Source organism: Ursus americanus, chromosome 25 (assembly GCF_024610735.1).
Source record: "Ursus americanus isolate L20-20 chromosome 25, mUrsAme1.1.p, whole genome shotgun sequence".
NCBI lineage: Eukaryota > Metazoa > Chordata > Mammalia > Carnivora > Ursidae > Ursus > Ursus americanus.
In genome coordinates this window covers 24,012,796-24,034,716 of record NC_142151.1, presented here as the reverse complement: position 1 = coordinate 24,034,716, position 21,921 = coordinate 24,012,796, and the positions used below count along the sequence as shown (strand labels likewise).

Genomic DNA, 21,921 nt, shown 5'->3' with positions numbered 1-21,921 from the left:
AAAAAACACTTCCCAGGTGAACCAATTTAGCAGCCAATGTTGGAAACCATTGTTCTTCTGGTTGCTGAAATCTTCAAGGGAGATAGTGGGTATTGTTCTGAGCCCTGAGTGCCCGGTTAGAATCACTTGGGTAACTTTGAACAACCAACCAACCACTCCCCTGCCCTGTCCCTCTGAGATTCTGGTTCGGTTCTGGAATGGAGTGTGATTTAGTGTTTTTAAAAAGTTTCATAGTTAAATCCAATGCGTAGCCAGAGCTGAGGATCCCTGATGCAAAAAAGGAAATGTAGAGGCTCAAGGAAAAAGCTCAGTGTTACCCAGATTCTTATATATTACCTCCGTCAAACTATCTTCTCCCCCCTTCCTGCTTTGCTCCTTCATACTTTTAAAAAATTAAGAAATTAAAGCATAGTGGCCATGTCTCTACTATTATCCCTGATGGCTACTTCAGATTGCCTGGAGTAAAGGGGTAAGCAGGGGTTATTTTAATTGCTAGCAGCCCGGGAAATAAGGGAGATGGGGTATGGTCTTTTTTTTTTTCTTTTTTTAACAGATTCATTTATGAAAGAGAGAAAGTGTGTACGAGTGGGGGGGGGGTGGAGGGAGAGAGAATCCTCAAGCAGACTCCCAATGTGGGGGTTGATTGTAGGGCCTGAGATTATGACCTAAGCCAAAATCCAGAGTCAGACACTCAACTGACTGAGCCACCCAGGAGCCCCAGACGGTGTATACTCTTAATTGCACAGAGCTAGAACCCATGGAGAATTGGTATGTTGGTCAGTGTAGTGTGAAGTAACTCGTTCTCTTGGTCCATCTCTTTCCCCTGTCCAGCAGCCACAGTGCCTCTGTGACCTCTTATGCCATTCCGTTTCCCCCACGTTTCCTGAATTCCTGCCACACTGAGCCTTTCCAGTTCCTTGAACATGCCAAGTCTATTCCCATCTCAGGCACTGGGCCCTTGCTTCCTCTGCCTCAAATACTTTGCCTCTAGATAGCTACATGGACTGCCATCTTCCTTCATTCAAGACTGCTGGAGGGACACCTCATCAGGGAGGGCATTCCCACCCTTTCCACGAAAAATAAGCTTTTTCTTCCCCACGCCATCCTTTTAAGCAGCTTTCATTTTCTTCATAGAACTAATCACCTCCCGACCTCTCTTTATCCACTTATTTCTTTGTACTGTTTTCTCTGCACTAAGAGAACAGGACTTGTTTTATTCCCTGAGATTCTTTTGGGCCTATAGCAATAGGTACACAGTAGCTCAACAGATCGAGGTTGACTGAGTAATACTTGCTCGCAGTGGCTGCTTCCTGTCCTCGGCTGACCGTGAGCTTGCCTGAGAAGGAGGGGCTGGGCCAGAAGACGTCTTTGTATCTCTTGTCTTGTGCTTGCTTTCTGCAGTGCCTGGGCCATTGTGTTGGTCCAGTCAGTGTTCACTGAGTGAATAAAAAGGCAGAATGCTAAGAATAATAAAGCAGATAAGGAAGAAAGAACAAGGGAAGGAAAAAAAATTACCCTACAGTTGTTTGATATGAGGCCATAGTCTCGTTTTTAAATATATATGTAGGTTGTTATTGATATAAAGTATCCATAGCCTGTTGGTTTCACGGCAGGTGGTTATTGATTGGGGAGCTTAGAAATCCTGAAAGGTATAAGGATCATGTGAGGTTGATTTCTTGTTGATTAGCTCATGGGAGCATTGGTTTGCTAATGATACAAATAATGGGGAAGGTGATTTTTATTTCACTTTTGAAGAACCATGCAAAGTGTTGGTTCTGTCGTTGGGGGGAAAGGCTAAGGTCTGTTGCCTTTGCGATATTGAAGATATACCCCCTATTCGGCATGTAGAAAAAATGCTCACACTCTCGCTTCTCCATTTTTACCTACTCTCATCTTTCTGTTTGGGGTCTTACTACCCTCCCCTGCTACTGAGAAACTTTTATTAGTAGTTTTAGTAGGTAAAAATTTGCATTGTTTGTTACTATATTGATAGGATTACAGGTTTTTCTTAGCCCAGGACTAAGAAAAGCCATTGAAAAAAGCTAACTAAAGCAGAGTCCCAAGTGCTTCATTGGGCAAGAACACTGTGAAACCATTCATGTAATGAAAAGTTTGTTAGAATTTTACTCACTTTAAATCCTGGCCATCTTCTGCGGATGGGTCTGTCATCCATCAGGGAGAACATCTGAAATTAGCCGAATGTTATTTTCAGTATTTAAAATGTATTGTGTGTGAGGCACTGTGCTAGGAGGATTAACTGGAATATCTACCTCGTTCTTGTCTAAACAGTCTAGAGGGACTGGCAAACTTTTTAATGGGTCAGATAGTAAATAGTTTAGGCTTGAGGGCAGGAAGGGTTCTGTCATTATTAGTGGACTGTGCCATCATTAAAGCTAAAAGAACATTGTGACTATGTTCCAGTAAAACTTTTATTTACAAAACAGGTCAGAAGGCTGCATTTAGCCTGCAGGTGAAATTTGCCCACATCCTCCTTGGGGTTTGAGATCTAGAGGATAAAGGGAGAGAAATGGGATTCATGGAACAAAATAATTGAGCTGGAGTGTATCCCTTTAAATTATTTTTTTGCACTGAGTAAAGGTTTTCAACTTAATCTACTTACTTGGATTAAGTAGTGGTAGAAGAAAGTCCATTTGCCCCCAAATTTGGCATTTTATTGGCATATTCCAAAGTAGCATTACTAAACCTGAAAATTACAGTAATATGTTGTCTTTAGTGCCTTAGGCTTCCCTGTAATGTGAGCTTTCTTGTTGTTTTAGAATACATTCAGCTGAATATTATTCTAAAAATAAAACTGATTGTCATTCATAATATAGCAGATGACTAAGGTGTGTATAAGGCAGTGAATTAATCAGAAGCAATTGATTTTTTAAGAGTGTGTGCTCGAGGCGGGGAGGGGCAGAGGAAAAGGGAGAGAGAATCTTAAGCAGGCTCCATGCCTGGCGCGGAGCTGACACGGCGCTCGATCTCATGACCCCGAGATCAGGACCGGAGCTGAAATCAAGAGTCAGATGATTAACCGACTGAGCCACCCAGGTGCCCCTGGATCATTTTAAATGTAAGGATAAGAGCCGATGATCTAAAGAGAACTCCTGTACTTGATTTTGGGGGGTAATGAGTACTTTTGTGGAGTTTGACCTTCCTTACTACCTGTTAACAAGTCGAACCTGTCCCTGGTTAATACTGTCTTTTAACTGATCAGAAGGCTCCTTCCCCCATGGTTTTGTGGGCAGTCTACAGCTGTTGTGAAGTTAGTGACGGTACTGCGATTCGGCTGTGTATGCGTTTGGCCATTTGTAATGGGCAAGCTGGCTTTGTGGGGAGTTGGTGAAATGCTGCTGTGTGAAGTTGTTTCCTATTACTCTTATTTATCTTTCTTTCAATAAGGGGTCCTTTGTTCACTGTTTCCTCAACACAGAATAGAGGATTTATATCTTGGTGTTCATTCTCGACTTCTCTGTTTTCAAAGAGGAAAACATTTGTTTCATTCTGCTCCTTTCTTCTATAACGCACCCAGGGGGTTTTGAAGGCTTGTGCCAAGAATTCTTTGAGGGAGCTAGAGTACAGCCATCACAAGAGATTCAGTTCTTAATGACTTTAATTTTAGTTTAACAAATCCTTATGAGTGTTGCTGTCATTGCTCTAGAAGACCCTCCTTGCCTCGGTCCTGAGTGCTCAGTAGGAGTCCTGTGGTGAGGGCGAAGGCTCCTTTTTCCGCCGTTTTACCCCTTCTGCTATTTTGTCCCTGTTTCTAAATATCACTGAATTTGGTTCTGGTCTTTATTAGTGCAGAGATTTCAAACACCAAGCCAGATTCCGAATGCCAACATGATTTGTTTGGCTCACATAGTGTTGTTAAATTTCTGAGTTAGTTGCCAGCATTTAAAAGTCAAATGATTTCACTTTTTCTTGGCCAGTGACCTAAATTTTGTCTTTTCACCCGCTGCATCGTCCAGCCAGTGGATGTTCAGTAACTTTTCCTTCATGGTGCCGTTTTTTCTTCCCCAGGCGAAAGATCTAATAATCACACCAGCCACCATTTTAAAGGAAAAACCAGACCCAAGTACTCTGGTTTTCGGAACTGTTTTCACGGATCACATGTTGACGGTAGAGTGGTCCTCAGAGTTTGGATGGGAGAAACCGCGTATCAGGCCTCTTCAAAACCTGTCATTGCACCCTGGCTCATCAGCTTTCCACTACGCCGTGGAAGTAAGTACATGGGAATCAATGATGGTGACGTCCTAGATCCTCACTGTGGGTAGTAGCTCTTCCCGCTAAAATAGCTTTTGGGCGGTATGGGCTTTATCACATTGACTCGAAGTCATAAGTTTCTTTAACACTTTTCCCATAGACAGTTGGATTGAAGGTAAGTCTTAAGAACTAATCTTTCAGATAATCTTGAACTTTCCATAATGTCAATAAAAAAATCATTTGCAGCAAATGCAAGGACAGTGGATGAGAAAATATGCAATCGAAAATCCAGGACTGTTAATATTTTACTGAGTCACTTCTCAGATTTTCTAACGACTGAGAAGGTGTCACTGAGTACAGTATTACAGTTAGATTTTAGTGTTTACTGCATGTTTTTATGACCAGCATTAACGTGTAGGTATATGTGTTCAGAGACGTGTAATTAAATGTCATCCTTCAGGCATGAGTGGAATAATTATAAGCATAAAATATTAAATATGTCGAGAATGCTTTCTCTAGTCCTTGTCAGGATACACACCGAGAGCCACAATACACTCCTCATTCCCTTGACCCGCATTTTATTTTACTCATTTGTCATGTGTTGGGTATCTTTCCCAGAATATTGGGGTACTGGACATAAGCAGGAGCCTACCTGTTGAGGGAGTAAAAGTAGTAGGTATTCATAACAATAATGATAAAATTGCTTGTGTTTATTAAACTCCGGCAGTGTGCTCTGCACCTTATATGGGTCACCTCATTTAATATCTTAAGTGAGAACACATAGTTAAGCATTCAGGTTCTGTAGGCAGACTTCCTGGCTCAGGTTCGCTCTCTGTTGCTCCATGGGGAGCTCTATGACTTGGGAAGCTTATTTAAAATCTCTTTGTGCTTCCAGTTTCTTTACCTATAAAATGAGGTAGTGATAGTCCTTCTTTCATAGAGCTGTTATAAGGATAAGGTAAGGTAATTTGTGTAAGCATATACAGCCATGCCTGGTGCATAATGAGAGCCCAGTTGTTCGCTGTTATTGTTAACCCTTAAAGTGGCATTATCTTTTGTAGAAGCAGGTTCAGAAAAGAGAAGTTTCTCAGCCAAGATGACACGGTATTTTTTTTTTTTTTTTTTAGATTTTTATTTATTTGAGATAGAGTAATCGAGAGCAAGAGCAAAAGCAGGGGCAGCAGCAGGCAGAGGGAGAAGCAGCTCCCCGCTGAGCAGAGAGCCTGACATGGGGATCGATCCCAGGACCCCGGGATCGTGACCTGAGCTGAAAGCAGATGTTTAACTGACTAAGCCACCCAGGTACCCCAAGATTACACAGTATTAAGGGAGGAGACAGGGTTCAAATGCTGAGTTCCTACTCCCTGTGACATCACTCCTAAACATATACACTAAAATTACAAAGAGCCCTGTCCAATTCACATGTTCAAAATTATAAATTTGAATAATTTGGACACCTGTGCAATGCCCACATGTACTCACTTGGCTGTGGAGTCTTCAGTTTCCATCCCAGCTTTGTGTCTTCACTGTATCCACTTGGATGAGTTCTGATTATTTGCTCCAAGCCTCAGTTTCTTCAACTATAAAAGAGGAGTGGTAGCCGCCCTTGCCTGTGTCATAGGGTATAATAAAGAGCAAATGAAATAAAGGAAGTCCCTAAAAATTTGAAAGAAGGAATATGGCAAACCTTAGAGCAGTGGTCTCAAGCTTAGCACATGTCCTACCCTCAGAGTTTCTGATTTCCACCAAATTCCCAGGCCATGGTAATGCCGCTGCTCCAGGGACCACACTTTGAGAACTGGTGGCCTATGGGAAGTACTTGAGAAAGGATTAATGTGACTTGAAAGCTGAAAACAGTTTTGATGGCCACTGGCTTTTGAAAACTTGTTGGAAATCTAATTAGAGGAGTTAGAAGGCTAGTTTGCTTTGTTTTGCCAGTTTAGATTTTTGTGACCAGGGTAGTTTAAAGATTTTTTAAATTACTATCCTTTCTTAAGTAAAATTGATAATTTTTCTATATTGGGGCACCTGGGTAGCTCAGTTGGTTAAGTATCTGCCTTCGGCTTAGACCATGATCCTAGGGTCCTGGGATCAAGCCCCGCGTCCGGCTCCCTGCTCAGCAAGGAGCCTGCTGCTCCCTCTGCCTCTGTCTGCCACTCTGCCTGCTTGTGCTCTCTATCTCTCTATCAGATAAATAAAATCTTTAAAAAAAGAAAAAAAGGAAAACTTTTCTGTATTATTACTGTTCCATTTACAATATAGTTACAAGAAGTGTTTAGCATGAAGTGGATTGTATATTACATCAGTTGTCAATTGCAGTGTAACAGATTAATGGCTTAAAACAACAACCATCATTTTGTTTTTATCTTCCACGATTCTGGGGTTGACCATGATGGCGTAAGTGGTTCAGGCTTGGGGTCTCTCATGCAGTTTCTGTCAGGTGGTGACTGGGGTTGGAGTCAGCTCAAAGCCTTCCTGACTCCTGTCTGGTGCCTGGGGGGGGAGACTTAAAAGGATGAGGGTAAAAAGCTAGGCTCTGCCAGCTTCCCTCTTTCTCCAAGTGGTCTCTCAAGTATGGTGGCTTCAGAGTAGTCAGACTTGGTACATGGTGCCTCGGGCTCTGAGCTGTGTGTCTCACGACACTGAGCCCAGATGGAAGCTCTAGTTCTTTTTCTGTCCTAACCCCCAAATCACACAGCATGACTTCTGTCGTAACTGTTTTCGTGGCCGTGACAAAGGGCTGCTGCAGTTCAAAAAAAAGGAGCTACACCTTTCTTGATGAGGAATGTCAAGTTTCCAGAAGAGCATGTAGGACTGAAAATATTGTGTGGCTGTTTTTGGAAATACAGTCTGTGATACATATCAGTGATAAATGGGGAAGTAGAGGAATGCATTTAGTTCGCTTTTTCAGATTGGGCTCATTTAGCAGGCAAAATGCTAGGACATTGTCATGGGGATTTAGGAAGGGTGATTGTCTTGTGCAAAGCTGGATCCTGGAATTTTCTGAGGCATATTCATTCGATTTCCTTTTTACTTACTGGTGCGGTGGATGTCGAGTGCCTGCTTGGTTCCCTGGGGCTGTGCAGTGTGCTTAGGAAAGGATGACAAGCAAACTGACGTGATCTTGCCCTCAATATATATATTTTTAATCTTTCAATCCCCACTAACAGGCAGATTCTTTATTACAAAAATTTTCTTCCCAAATATGTTTGAAACATTTGTGTTCCAGGCTTTTTCACAGGTATGACTGTTTCTCTTATACCAACCCACGTATGGACACTTCATTTTTGGACACCAGCCTGACTTACCAGTTCAATAATAGTTGTAATTGTATTTTTTTAACTTCAAAGTGAGTATATGAGCAATCTTCTTAAATATCGTTTTCCAGTCATCAGCCCTATTGATTTTAGAATGCATTTTATTTTGAGATCTGCAACTGCATGTGTTTTTTTAATTAATTATGGAAGTATTCTTTGCTTATTTTTATTTTTTAAAGATTATATTTATTTATTTGATAGAGCACAAGCAGGGGGAGCAGCAGGCAGTGGGAGAGGGTGCAGCAGACTCCCCACTGAGCAGGGAGCCCGATGTGGGGCTCGATCCAAGACCCTGGGATCATGACCTGAGCTGAAGGCATCTGCTTAACTGACTGAGCCACCCAGGCACCCCATGAAAGTATTTTTTAAATAGATACCTATGTGAAGACTTCAAATAGTGAAGTATGAACCATGAGTAGGGGACTTGGATAAAATATGAAACTTGATAATAGTTCATTTCCAGGTTGAAATAGTTAAAATGGAATTTGACAAAAAATGTGTAACATGTGTACTATTATTTAAAAAATACTTACAAATGAGTGCTTTGCACCGCCTGTTGTTTGAGGTCAATATTATGTAAAATCTATTCATCCTGGACCAACGCGAATATCTGTGGGGCCCGGGACAGAAGTGCAAACAGAAACCCAGTAGTTCATCCACTGTATCTCTTCCTTTTCTGGCTCCATCCTGTGCCACGAGGAGCCTCACACACACGTGTAGATACCTACACCATGTGTAAACAGATAACCCATGGCCATCTGTTGGTCTCAGGCATGGGCACACCAGTGGTGCTACCTCTTTTCAGTAGGACGAACCTATGGAGAGTCATTCAGGCTCTGAAAATGGATCGGGGCCATTTGGGCAGGGCATTCTAGGGAAGTGGGTACTTGGAGCCTGGTCTAAAAAGGAACTTAGAGTCCAGACGACTGCTTGCCCCAAGGAAAGGTCACAGCTGGAGGAAGGCAGAGGTGAGAGGCTCTCCAAAGGGTGGGGCTCAGGGCAGAGGCCCCGGTTGCCTGGGTTCCAGAGTGGTAGGGACCACATTCATGTACTCTGTGACAACAGTATGCTGTTATGTGAATATATTCAGTCTCCTGTTGGTGGACATTTGGGCGGTGTTTTTCTGTGAACATTCCTGTACATAGTATGCTGGCGTACTTGTTTATAAGTTTCTTTAAGCAGTTCTCGAAGTGTGGTTCACAGGCCCTTAGGCCCCCTTTCAAGAGGTCGCCAAGGTTAAAATGCTTCACATTAATACCATGACCGTGTGTTTCTTTTTCACTGTGTTGACATCTGCAGTAAGACTCTGACACCAGCTTCCCTTTAGCCATTATAGTCTATACCGCCAAGTGTTCAAGTATAAAGAACATCAGCTTTACTGAAGAATATTCTTGGTAAAGCAGCAGTAATTAATTTAATATTAAATTTTGACTCAAGTAAATGTCATTTTAATCTATGTGATGAAATAGCAACTTTGCCTAAAGCACTTCTGCATCCTTAAATACTACTACGGTAGTCTCAAGGAATAGTAATTGTGTGATTTGTGTGTGTGTGTGTTGTGAGCTGAACCGGCTGTTTTTTTCACCTAGAACCATTTTACTTGAAAGAACGAAGTATAGTTATTCAGACTTGGGCATTTTGCAGGTGTTTTCTTGAAAATGAACCAAGTGACAGTGCAAAACAATGGACTATATTTGTTGCCAATGATAAAATTCAACGTTCAAGTCAAAATTAGGATTTTGGAAAATTTGTATCCACTGCCACAAGCTTTCCACTATTTAAGAGTTTTTTTGATGATGTTAATGGTACTATTAACAGATTTTTTAAAATACATTGTATGAAAAAGGTGTTAACCTTTGGAAGATCTGCAGAAGTTGAACCAACATTTTCCACATAACCATTGCATGACATTACAAATTTATGCATGAGTTAAGATCCATTCAAAATGCCAGACAGACTGTGATGGCTTTTGATGTGTCAGTTTGGCTAGTCTGAACTGCAGTCCCAGGATTTGATTTTCAGTCTCCTTCTAGTTAGAATACCGACAAGATATTCTCTTGTGAGTGATGGAGGACGGAGGGAGGCATGACCACTCTATTGCATACACATAACCTTCTTCTAGGTATTCAGTCCACACCCATCTAGGTGCTGTGTGAAGGAATTTTGTAGATGTGATTGAAGTCCCTAATGAGCTGACTTCAAGTTAATCAAAGGGGAACTTATTCTGGGTGAGCCCGACCTCAGGACTTCTGTGAGCTAAGAGACTCCACACATAGCTAGACCTAGCTTGCTTTTCCTTTGTCTCTCCCTTCCTGATCGCCACTGGTGGGAGAGCTGCTGCTCATGCCTGGGCATCCCAGCCTGCTTGCCGTCTTCTCTCCCCGATGGCCTGTCTTACAGGTTTTGGCCTTGCTTAGCCAGCCACCACAATTGCAATGGCCAATTTCTTATAATAAATCTGGTAATAATATAGCTATCTCCTGTTCTGCTTCTTTAGTTGAACTCTGCTACACTGTTGGATTTTAATAAATTAACAAGAATATGAAAACTTCATTGATAGGGCTTCAAATTCCGCATTGCAGCTCACCTTCAAGGAACTACCATTAGTTAACTTTTAAAGTGGTATCAGAGAAGAATAACCACAGGTATTTGAAAAGGCTATCAAAAAATACTTCTCCATTTCTCAGCTGCGTATCTGTGTGAGGTTGGGGTTTTCTTTGTGTACTTCAACCAAAACAGCACACCACAAGAGCAAAAGCAGGTATAAGAATCCAGTTGTCTGGGGCGCCTGGGTGGCACAGCGGTTAAGCGTCTGCCTTCAGCTCAGGGCGTGATCCCGGCGTTAGGGGATCGAGCCCCACATCAGGCTCCTCCGCTATGAGCCTGCTTCTTCCTCTCCCACTCCCCCTGCTTGTGTTCCCTCTCTCGCTGGCTGTCTCTATCTCTGTCGAATAAATAAATAAAATCTTAAAAAAAAAAAAAAAGAATCCAGTTGTCTTTCATGAAGCCACTCATGAAAGATTCAAAGTAATGAAAAATTGCCACACGTTAAGATAAGCCTTTTGGAAAATAGTCTTCATTAAAATATGTTAACACGTGTCATGGTTTATTGTTGTTAAATAAATTTAAATGGCACACTTCTAATTTCTACTATGGTAATTATTGATAGAATAACTGCATATATAAAAGCTTTTGGGAGCCTTCATAATTTTTAAAAGTTTACACTTGATCTTAGCCAAAAGGCTGAGAAGTGATAATTTTCAAAAGTCTAAAGACATCCCAATGCAGAAGATTTGAGAAGTAGTGTGTAAGGATTTCCCGAGGAATAGTGCTGCTAGTCATCGGATGTATCTTTAATTTTACAAGAAAAGGGAAACGATTTTCTGTAGTGGTTTTACCAATTTTTACACCCACCAGCCATGAATGAACATTTCTATTCCAAAACCTGGCCAACTCCTAATATAGTCAGATTTTAAAATTTTAGCTGCTTGAGTGTAATGGCATCTCATTACTGTGATATTAATTTCCACTCTAAGAGGTTGAACAACGTTTCATATGTCTATTGGGCAATTGAATATCTTACTTAAAGTGCCTTTTCAGATCTTTTGCTCATTTTTCTATTGTGTTGTCTTTTGGTTTGTAGAAGTGCTTTATATATTTTGAGTATTTTAAGTATCTTCTTTTATACTCTGTTCTTTTAGTCTAATTTTTTGATGACAAGAAATGCATTTAAATTTTAAGTTGAATTTATCAATCTTTGCCTTATATTTGGTAGTTTTGGGTCTTGTTTAAAGATTCTTTTCCTACCCTGAGATTATAAAGGCGTCTTTCTGTATTATTGATTTTGTCTTTCACATGGAAGTCTTTAATCCTAGAAGATGATTTTTGTATGAAATAGGGGTCTGATCTGTATTTTTCTCCCAGCGGATACCCTGTTGCCCAGCACCATTTAAAAGGACTGTTCTTTGGGGCGCAGTATAGACAGTTAAGAGACCGACTCTTGGTTTTGGCTCAGGTGGGTGATCTCAGGGTCATGAGATCAAGGCCGACATCAGGCTCTGCACCTAGTGCATAGTCCGCTTGGGATTCTGTCTCCCTCTCGCTCTCCTCCTGCCCCCACATATATGTGCGCTCTTTCCCTCAAATAAAGGGAAATATGCCATGCCACCTCTACCACATTTGTATGGGTCTGCTTCCTGATCTCCATTTTCCATCGCATTATCTATCTGGATCTCTATTCTGTTCCGTTGTTTACTTGTCTATCTGCACAAACGCCATACTGTGTTAATTTCCAAATCGTTGAGTCTTGGTGTCTGCCTAGGACAGGTCCTATTTCTTTCGAGAGTGCTTTGCATGTTCTCAGCCATGTGCTTTTCCATATAACTCTTAAACTCAGTTTATCAAGTCAGTCAACTTTTGTAATTTAGTTTGTTAAAAGAAAATAAATTGCCCTGACATGATTTTCATTTGGGTTACATTGAACATATAAATCGATTTGGGAGAGTCAGCATCTTTATGATGTTGCGTCTTTGGATCCATGAGTGTGCAATTGCTTTCTGCATTCGGTTAGGTCTCTAATGACTTGATAAAGTTTTATATTGTCCTTATGGGTCTTCTCTTTTCTTAGGCCCTCCCTGCCCCCAAATATTCCTCTCTTAATTCTATCGTAAATAGTGTTTTTGCTTTCTGTTACTATTACGTAGGAATATAATTTTGCATTTCGTTACCTTGCCTAACCAAATGATTTCAAAAGAGGATGTTGGTTTTCCTGGATTTTCTACATATTTTCTATATATTTAATCTTATCTATGTTTCATGATCTATGACAGTTTTACTTTTTTTTCAACCTATTGCTTTTTATTTGATTATATATTTGATATATTTGCCTTATTACACTTGTATAGTATTGAATTAAAGTAGTCATAGCAGGCAATTTGTGATGTTCCCACTCTGAAAAGGAAAGCTTTAAATTTTATCATTAAGTATAATGTTTGCTGCAAGGTCATTGTAGATATTCTTTATCACTTACCAAAGTTTCCTTCTTAGTTATCTGGGAAACTTAAAAAAAAAATCTTTCAAATGAACGTTCAGTTTTATCTGTTGCATTTACTATATCTAATGAGATGATCATGTAGGTTTCTTTCACCTAAGCTGTTAATATAATGAATCTTGGTAATTGATTTTTCTAATGTTAAATCAACCTCTGTTCCTGAGATAGATGCAATTTTGTCATGCTGTGTTATCCTTTTGTATTTTTGCATCTGTGTTGCTTAATGAGATTATCATAATTTTTACATATATTTGAACCAACATCAGGTGCATACAATTTTAAAATTAAAGTGAAGTAAATGAAGTAAATGGAACCCTATGAAGTGACTTTCTTTAATCTCCAGTTAAATTTAAATTAAAAATTTATTTTGTATTTACTAATTTTGTTTTGTATTTACTAATTAAAATCTGTTAATTTTCTTAAAATTAAAATTTAATTTCGTTTTGTATTTACTAATAATGTAACCTCACCACCTTTACTTTGGAAAGAATTTGTATGATATTTTGCTTTCTGTGTCTTTTTGTTTCAGGTGTGTTTCAGATGTTCTCAACTGAGTCCAATCTGACAAACTTCTCTTTTAACTGAAGCTTTATTCCTGTTCCATTTAATAAGTTCCATATTTTCACTTAAATCTAATGTAATGCTCTGAAATTGTGCTACATGATTAGATTTCTTTTCTCATGTGAGCCAAGCTTTAAGGCTACAAGTTTCTGAGGGCCCAACTATCATTCAGTTCAACAGATTTTCTAAATTCCATTATTTTTCTTCTTTGACTTATACTTTACTTAGTGATGAATTTCTTCCTTTCCAAAATGTTGTCATTTTGTCATCCTGTTTCTGTTACTGATTTCTGGTTGGAAAATGTGTGAAAAGGGCATACCTTCTGCAGGTGGTGTGTGCAGGGTTCTCTCTGTCCACTGGGTTAGTTTGTTGTTCCTGTTGTTCAAATCTTCCATATCTTTACTGAGTTTCAGCCTGTTTGTTCTGTCAGTTATTTAGAGAACCAGGGTTAAAATTTCCCACTAAAATTGATTTTTCTCTTTTCTCTGTGTTTATCAGCATGTAGCTACTTCAGGGTCTTTTAACATCCCTGCCCAGTGGTTTGTCTGGCATGGCATTTTGAGAACAGTGGCATGGCCCTACCATAGGATGGTCTTGAGCTGCTTGGCTTCTATGATTTGGGGGACTAACCCAGCCCTGGTTCCCATCTAAATTATCTAATATTCAGAGTTTGAGTGAGCCAGATTAACTGAAAGGATGCATGCGTGTTTAGGGCAACAGGGGTGGGTTCTTTCCATCCATTTTCATTGCCTGGGCAGTTAGCCCACGTTGCGTGATTGGAGATGTGTTCTTCCCACCTCCATGGACGTGTTATTTGGTGGTATGGCTCCTGCTAAGGAAAGGATAACTTTGAATTCCTATCAGATTCTGGTACTGAAAGAATTTCTTTTTAGCCCAGCTATAATAACCAGCCTGCCAATTGTTGTCTACTATCTACTTGTCTAGATTTGGAGATCTTTGGTCTTTGTCAACAGCTTGACATGATGAAGAAGATGAGCGCCCATAGAACAGTCAGTCTTTTAAACACAGAGATTGTTTTCATTTACTTATCCCCTAAGATTTATTTCTCTTTTCTTTAGTTATTTGAAGGATTGAAGGCATTTCGAGGAGTAGATAATAAAATTCGACTGTTTCGGCCAAACCTCAACATGGATAGAATGCATCAGTCTGCTGTGAGGGCCACTTTGCCGGTACGTAAATTTAGGAGTTTCTTTTGTGTTTCTCTTGATGTGATGGGTCACTGTGAATGTACCACAAAACAAATCATTTCTGATTCCAGTTGACCCTTGAACAATGCAGGGGTTGAGAGTGCTGACCCCCAGGCAGTTGAAAATCCCCCGAAAAATTAACCAAGAGCCTACTGTTGACTGGAAGCCTTACCGAAACATAAACAGTTGATTAACACATTTTGTATGTTATATGTATTACAGACTTGATTCTTATAACAAAGTAAGCTAGAGAAAAGGAAGTGTTATTAAGGAAAACACAAGGAAGAGAAAATACGTTTACAGTACGTACTATATAAAAAAAAAATCCACATGCAAATGGACTTATGCAGTTCACACCCGTGTTGTTCAAGGTTCAACCGTAGTTAGATCAATATTCAGTAGAAACCGTAAGAACACTTTAGTTACTTCTGATCTACTTTGTAATCAGTGAGGTAAAAATACAAGAAAATAATCAATACTAATTAGCAATTCCACATTCTGCTTCTTCATGAATGTCTGGGGAGGTTAACGTGTATATAGGAGATTATAGGATAAGGAAGAAAAATATACCTCAAACAAATAAATAAAATTTGATTTTTTAAGTGTTTTTTTATTGTATTATGTTAGTCACCATACAGTACATCCCTGGTTTTTGATGTAAAGTTCGATGATTCGTTAGTTGCGTATAACACCCAGTGCACCATGCAATACATGCCCTCCTTAAAATAAATAAAATTTGAAGACGCTATGAAATTATAATATGTGAAATGGAAAATAAGGTGTACCACACAGATATTTTGGGAGTATTTTGCCTAATTGCTTGGGACACAGGCAAGTTTGTGGTGATTTAATTATTTTGATATTTTACCCCAAGCTTTATTTTTTTTAAGAAACTGATATCAAAATGGTTTGTCATGGCCCTTGGTGACTGTCTATAACATTGTTCAAGAGCAGAACTCATTATATGGTGGGTTGGATTTAGATCCTAAGACTCACGGCTAGATAGGAGGTGTCTTAGATTACTTCCCTTCCCTGAGATGTAACCAGGCTGCCTTTGTGAACTGAAGGAGTCTTTTTCTTCTTTTGCAAATTCTGTGTACCTAACTTCCAGGAGCCTAGCCCAAGCTGTGCTGTGAAGAAGCCCAAGTAACTACTCCTTTTTAGCCAGGCTCTTCTTCTCCTCCCTATTTTTGTAACTCTTCCCCCCCCCCCCCACCTCCTTCAGAGGCCATGATATAGTGCCAGAAGAAAAGTGAAGGTAAGTTCTTTAGGATGGTTTCACTCTTGTGCCATTACAGACAAATTACCAGGAAATAACTTTAAAGTGGGGACAGAAGGAAAGGGAAATAACATCTGTTGGACCTCAGCTCTGCCATAAACTGTGTTGTGTGGTTTTACATTCCTTCTCTGTTTAATACTAACGGTAAACCTCAAGAAGGAATGTGTTTAAAAAAAAAAAAAGTGCTGTACATGTTAATAGCATCTTTGTTCCTAGAAGAAAACTCAGAGCGTAAATGACCTGCCTAGAGTCACAGAATAAAGGCACAGGGCAAGAAATTGGAAGCAAGTCTTTTTTTTTTTTTTTAAGATTTTATTTATTTATTTGACAGAGATAGAGACAGCCAGCGAGAGAGGGAACACAAGCAGGGGGAGTGGGAGAGGAAGAAGCAGGCTCATAGCAGAGGAGCCTGATGTGGGGCTCGATCCCGTAACGCCGGGATCACGCCCTGAGCCGACGGCAGATGCTTAACCGCTGTGCCACCCAGGCGCCCCATGGATGCAAGTCTTTTTAATTCCTAGTCAAGTTCTGTTTCCACTAAATCTTCGGTGACTCAGGGTGGTGATGTGTCCTATATGATTGGCAATCCCGATTTCTGTATTATTGTGCTGTGGCTTCTGTTCTAAGTTCTTGTTTAAGTAGCCAATTCTTGCTGTCATGAGTTCTACTTGGATGTGTGTTTCTGACTCATTTCAACCTTGGATAACCCATGACACGCGTCTCTGAGAGTATGCTTCTTTGCCCTGTTAAGTGAGTGGAAACTACTTATTTTACAAACTGTCACCCATCTAGTATAAGAAAAGCTTTTTCTTCTTAGCAATAAACTGCTCTTTGCCTTTGTCCATTTTCCTGTTGGGGCATCTGTGTCTTTCTTACTCATTTTCAGAATATCTTAGCATATTCAGGTTATGATTCTTGGCTAGTTATGGGTTACGAATAACTTCACGCAATTTGTTGCTTCTCAGTGCAGAGTCTGCTCAAGGACTCTCTCCCTTCTTTCTGTCCCTCCCCTCCACTCTCATGCACATGCTGTCTCTCAAATAAAAAATCTTAAAAAACAAACAAAAAACCTCTTTTCTACCTTAAGGTGACAGAGCTATTTTTTAATTTTTACTTTGTAAAAGTCTTAATGTTTTGTTGCATTTAAATGTGTAATCCAACTGTAGTTGATATTTGCTATGGAAAGAGGTAGGGATCCACTATTTTTATCTCCTCTACATCCCATCACAATTTTGGAGGAAAAAATGACAGAAAAAGATTCTTGTTTGGTTTTATTATTACTACTTTTTTTTTAAGATTTTATTGATCGATTTATTTGAGAGAGAGAGGGAGAGAGGGAGAAGCAGGCTCCCTTGGGAGCCCAGTGCAGGACTCGACCCCAGGACTCTGGAATCATGACCTGAGCTGAAGGCAGATATTTAACTGACTGAGCCACCCAGGCACCCCTATTACTACTTTTTTTTTTTTCTTTTTTAAACAGTCTAAAGCTTTCATGAGGATCATTTCTTATTGCTACAGTGGAGGAAAATCCCACTCTTCATTATGTTTTCCATTCTTTCAGGTATTTGACAAGGAAGAGCTTTTAGAGTGTATTAAACAGCTTGTGAAATTGGATCAAGAATGGGTCCCCTATTCAACATCTGCTAGTCTGTATATCCGTCCTACATTCATCGGAACTGAGGTACAAACTGACTCCCTGTTTCTGGGTGGGCAGCTTATCATCGTTTATTCATGTGTAAAACTTTTAGGATATCGTTTGAAATAGCCCCCAATAACATAAATGACTCCTTCCTCCTGATTATCAAGACCAGGTGCCAGCAAACATTTTCTTTAAAGGGCCAGATGGGAAATATTTCAGGCTTTGTGGGCCATATGGTTTCTGTCGCAACGACTTAATTCCACCATTGTGATCCAGCCATAGTTACCAATGTAATGAGTCAAAGAGTGAGCAGTGAGCAAGGCTGTTTGCCTTCTCTTACTCAAGATTCACCAGTATTTCCTCGTATTTTCCTGCATGTCCTCAAAGGCATTCCTCGGTGTAGTGTCTCTTGTCTTGGCAGCAGTTCTCCAAGGTAGAAGTGGTAAAGCTTTTTATTTTCATTTTCCTGAAGTCCTGGGATTACCAAGGAGTGGGAGTGGAAGGCCCTCTTCCCCCACAGAAACGTTGAAAATGAAGTTCACAACGAGAGTTAAGGAAGGAACTTGCGAGCCAGAGTCAGAGCTTTACACATCATGTCCATAAGATCTGCTTAGGTCACAGTCTACTGGTTGGTGCCCTTGCAAAAGAAAGACATGCCAGAGAAGCTAAAGCTGTTTGTGTGGGTTGAAGATGTCCTATAAGGACCCTGTCACTTGTCTCCTTCCTCTTCTAGGAAGCTGTGGTCTTACAGAGAGCGGGTGGTATGGAGGAATAATGGAGGGGCAGAAATGGAGTGTGGGTGGCAGATGAAGGGGCTGTGGCATGTGGAGATCTTTAGGAACAGGGAGAATGAGCTGGCACTCTTGCTATAGTCTAGCCATTCTGCTCTCTACTAGGTAATTGTAGGCTTACCAGGTTCTCTACTCTGCCATCTGAATGCAAGAAGTAGGGAAATATATAAGGCCATAGAATAAATACTTAATGGTCCTTTAGCATCCTTTTGATGCCTTTTGAAAGACTGCTAAGACTCTAGGTAATGAATTTCATGAACTGCAGTCTTCCTAACAAACTCGAGAGAATTGGGGCGGGGGCGCCTGGGTGGCACAGCAGTTAAAGCGTCTGCCTTCAGCTCAGGGCGTGATCCCGGCGTTACGGGATCGAGCCCCACATCAGGCTCCTCCGCTATGAGCCTGCTTCTTCCTCTCCCACTCCCCCTGCTTGTGTTCCCTCTCTCGCTGGCTGTCTCTATCTCTGTCAAATAAATAAATAAAATCTTTAAAAAATAAAAAAAAAAGAAAGAATTGGGGCAATTAAAAAAGTTATCTGCTCCTTATGTCTCTGACATTTTAATATTAATGAAGTTTTATTTTCTAATTTTATATTTTTATTTATATAATATTTTCAGTTTTTACATTTTAGGATAGGAAGAAGCAGTTTTTAAAGTTTGTTGAAACATTGTTACTACTCTGGAAGCACTGTCTTGCATTTATTCTGAAGTACTTTCCCACTCTAAGATCAGATTCTTCTATTCTGAGTTTGTTGAGAGTTTTTGTTATGAATGGATATTGGATATTGCTGATGCTTTTTCTCAATGTTTCGACATGATTATGTGGTTTTGTCCTTTATTCTAAAATTACATTTGTTGTATTCATTTTTTGGTGTTAAAACAACCTTGCATCCCTGGACTAAATCCTATTTGGTTACAGTAAATAATTCATATTAAATCTTGTATCAGCTTGCAGGTATTTTGTTAAGAATTGATGTCAATGACCCTACAAGGTATTTCCTAGCATACTTTCTTCTGAGTCCCGGAATCCTATAATCTAGAGTTCAACAAGCTTTTAAACCTGATTTTGTAGTCCAGCATGTTGTCACAATAATCCTCTCTATTGGTGGTCTTCAACTTTTTGCATTTTAATCGCCCAGGTTTGTTTGATTAATTCATTGATTGATGGGGGGAGGGGCGGAGGTAGAGGGAGAAACAGAATCTTAAGCAAGCTCTACCCCCAGCATGGGGCCTGACTCGGGCCTCGATCTCACAACCCTGAGATCATGACCTGAGCCGAAATCAAGAGTCGGATGCTTAAGTGACTACTGGCTGAGCCACCCAGGTGCCCCCACCAGGGTATTTTTTTTTTTTTAATACAAACATTGACCCCAGTCCCCAGAGGTTCTCATGGAGTAGATCAGAATGGTGATTCTGATACCTGCCCAGATTTAAGGATTTCAGTGATAAAAGCCCTGCCAAGTAGTCTCTTCTACTACATTCTATCAACTTACCTCTTTGATTATGCTTTGGAATCAAGAATTTTTTGAAATCTGCTTTACAAGTAGTAAGTTAAGAATCGAAGTAAATAACTGTTTGGTAAGTCAACGTTATTTATATTTGGTATATTTATATCAACGAGAATTTTTCTAATTAAAGTACAGACAGAAAACAATCGCTTATAATTCAGAAATGAGCATAATACAAATAATGTTCAATAAAGCATATGGATTTAAACATCTGTACACTACACCACACAGATGTCATACAATCTAGTCTGGTAAATTACCACGCGCTGTCTTTTCATGGTGGCTGCGTTTGATAAGTGAGGTGCTGGCTGGAGGGCTAGGCCCAGTGGCTTCCGGTTCACTGGGGCTCTCTCATCAGGGATGGCTAACTTTTGCTGGCCTTATTATGTTACTTGGGTTCATCACTGGCATCACAGAATAATTGCAGGCTCACCTCTGTATCAGTTATCTGATGTTTTGGTCTTGTCTGCTGCTGGCTAACATCCACATTTTACTTTCATGTTCTTTTCATGGTTAGATTAACTGATTAAGTGGGTCGTCGATCCAAGAGGAATTTTGACTTCTTTGAATGAGCACATAAATATATGTCGGGGTAATTTATTAAGTGATATGATCCCCTCTTCGATCTCATGTGCCCAGTTTCTATTCCTGGGCATGGCACTCCCTCGTGTGTATAGAATATTCAGTATTCTACAACAAACTTATTTGCACTGAGCTCCAGCCCAGATCCAGGTAATCTAAATCTGTGGAGCTAGGACCAGAGACTCTGCATTTAAACAAACTCTCCAGGGATTTCTTAACTACTTTCAAGAGTATCACTATCTCAAGCCTTGTGAAAGAATTAAATATATGTCTAGCAGTCTTTAATACTCTCTTTGCTCCTGGGATTGCAAACTGGCACCAGGTAGAAATATTTATATCTTTGAAAGCTCAACTTCATCCCAAGGGCAGGGTGTTGTTTTCACTTTCAGGGGCCATGATATAACAGTCTAATACTAATTATTCCTTTTCGCGCCCAGGATGATTTGGTAGCAGCCATGTAATAAGAGAGTGGCTTTACTACCAATGTATGAATTTCATTATATTTGCAACGCGTTCTGCTTCTTTACACGTTTTATAATTAACTGACCCTTCATTTTTACTGATTTACATAGGTAGTACCTATGTATGAATGTTTTCGTGCAATTCTTCATATGTCTTCTGGCCGCCTTTGGTAATAATTAGATCTATTACTAAAATCCTTTTAGATTTAGGATTATAATAATAACAGAATAGTATTTTACTGGAACGTTTAGAATTAGCTACTAATATATAACCAGTGGGTAGAGCTTGCCAATAAAAAATACCAGGCTGCCAGTGGGTGGAAATTAAAAAAAAATTTTTCTATAAGGTTCATATTATTAAACAAAATACTAAACATTAATACATAAACCTCTCGTAAAAAGTTTAGAGAGTAAAATATTCATGTTATCGCAAGATTTCTTATTAAAACAAGAATTTCAGCATCCCTTACTATCTTTGGGAATACTTACTTATAGGTAGTTAAAAACTTAAAGAGAATCTAGAAGCTGGAGTGCTTCAGACTACTGCTGATTCTATGTCACTTGGAAATTAAGATAAAATTTGAAAGCTTACTATTTAAAGAACATTTACGTGAACAGTTTCTAGATTTTCACCTTACCAGACAAGAAGTTAAAATTACACGACTGTCACGTTCAATGCTGGATACCGAGCAACCTTACATCTAGAGAAGCTGGGTTTTGCTGATTTTAACATCTGCTGTATCCAGCTTCACTCTGTTGAGTAACTCCACACAGGTACAGCTGTATGAACGTACATACAAACAAACATTTTATTTCCTCAGTGATTCTAGTAAGCGGACAGGTGCTTTGACCACAATGTATGGTGAAATAGGCACAACCATTTACTCTGAAATCCCCTGTGTGATCGTGGCGTTCAGCCTTTCCCTTTTCCAGGTTTTCTCAGTGTCATCCTCTCATTCTACTGGCGATGATTGGAGAGGTGGTGGAGTGAGGCTGAGTAGTAGCAGGGCTGAGAAGCCATGTCACAGAGAAGGGTCAAGTCTGATGGTCTAGAGTCAGCCCACCCAGTCCCTCTGACCAGGGCTCAGGCCGAGGCCTCCGTTCTGCAGACTCCCAGCAGATTGGGCTTTTTCAGCTGCACTCCTAGACAGACTGACCTTGGCCCGTGTGGAAGGTGAGGGATCCCTCATATTCAGTTAACTTCTACATTCAGAGCACCCCTAAATAAATTTCTGGATTGAGCTCCACTAGAGAAGCAGTCTGCTTTTGGTTAATTGCAGCCTCAGATGCACAGAACACAATCCGAACAGTGCAGAACAT

The 21,921-nt window shown here is 40.0% G+C and overlaps 1 protein-coding gene across 3 annotated transcripts in view; it reads left to right on the top strand.

Moving 5' to 3' along the window:
• BCAT1 (branched chain amino acid transaminase 1) overlaps positions 1-21,921 on the top strand; it is a 99,441-nt gene that overhangs the window by 37,397 nt on the left and 40,123 nt on the right. For all 3 annotated transcript variants that reach the window (XM_045811868.2, XM_045811866.2, XM_045811865.2), the window contains 3 exons: positions 4,027-4,227; positions 14,217-14,327; positions 17,186-17,305. In XM_045811868.2, coding sequence (XP_045667824.1) covers positions 4,027-4,227; positions 14,217-14,327; positions 17,186-17,305 — 432 coding nt within the window. The remainder of the gene's footprint in view (positions 1-4,026; positions 4,228-14,216; positions 14,328-17,185; positions 17,306-21,921) is intronic.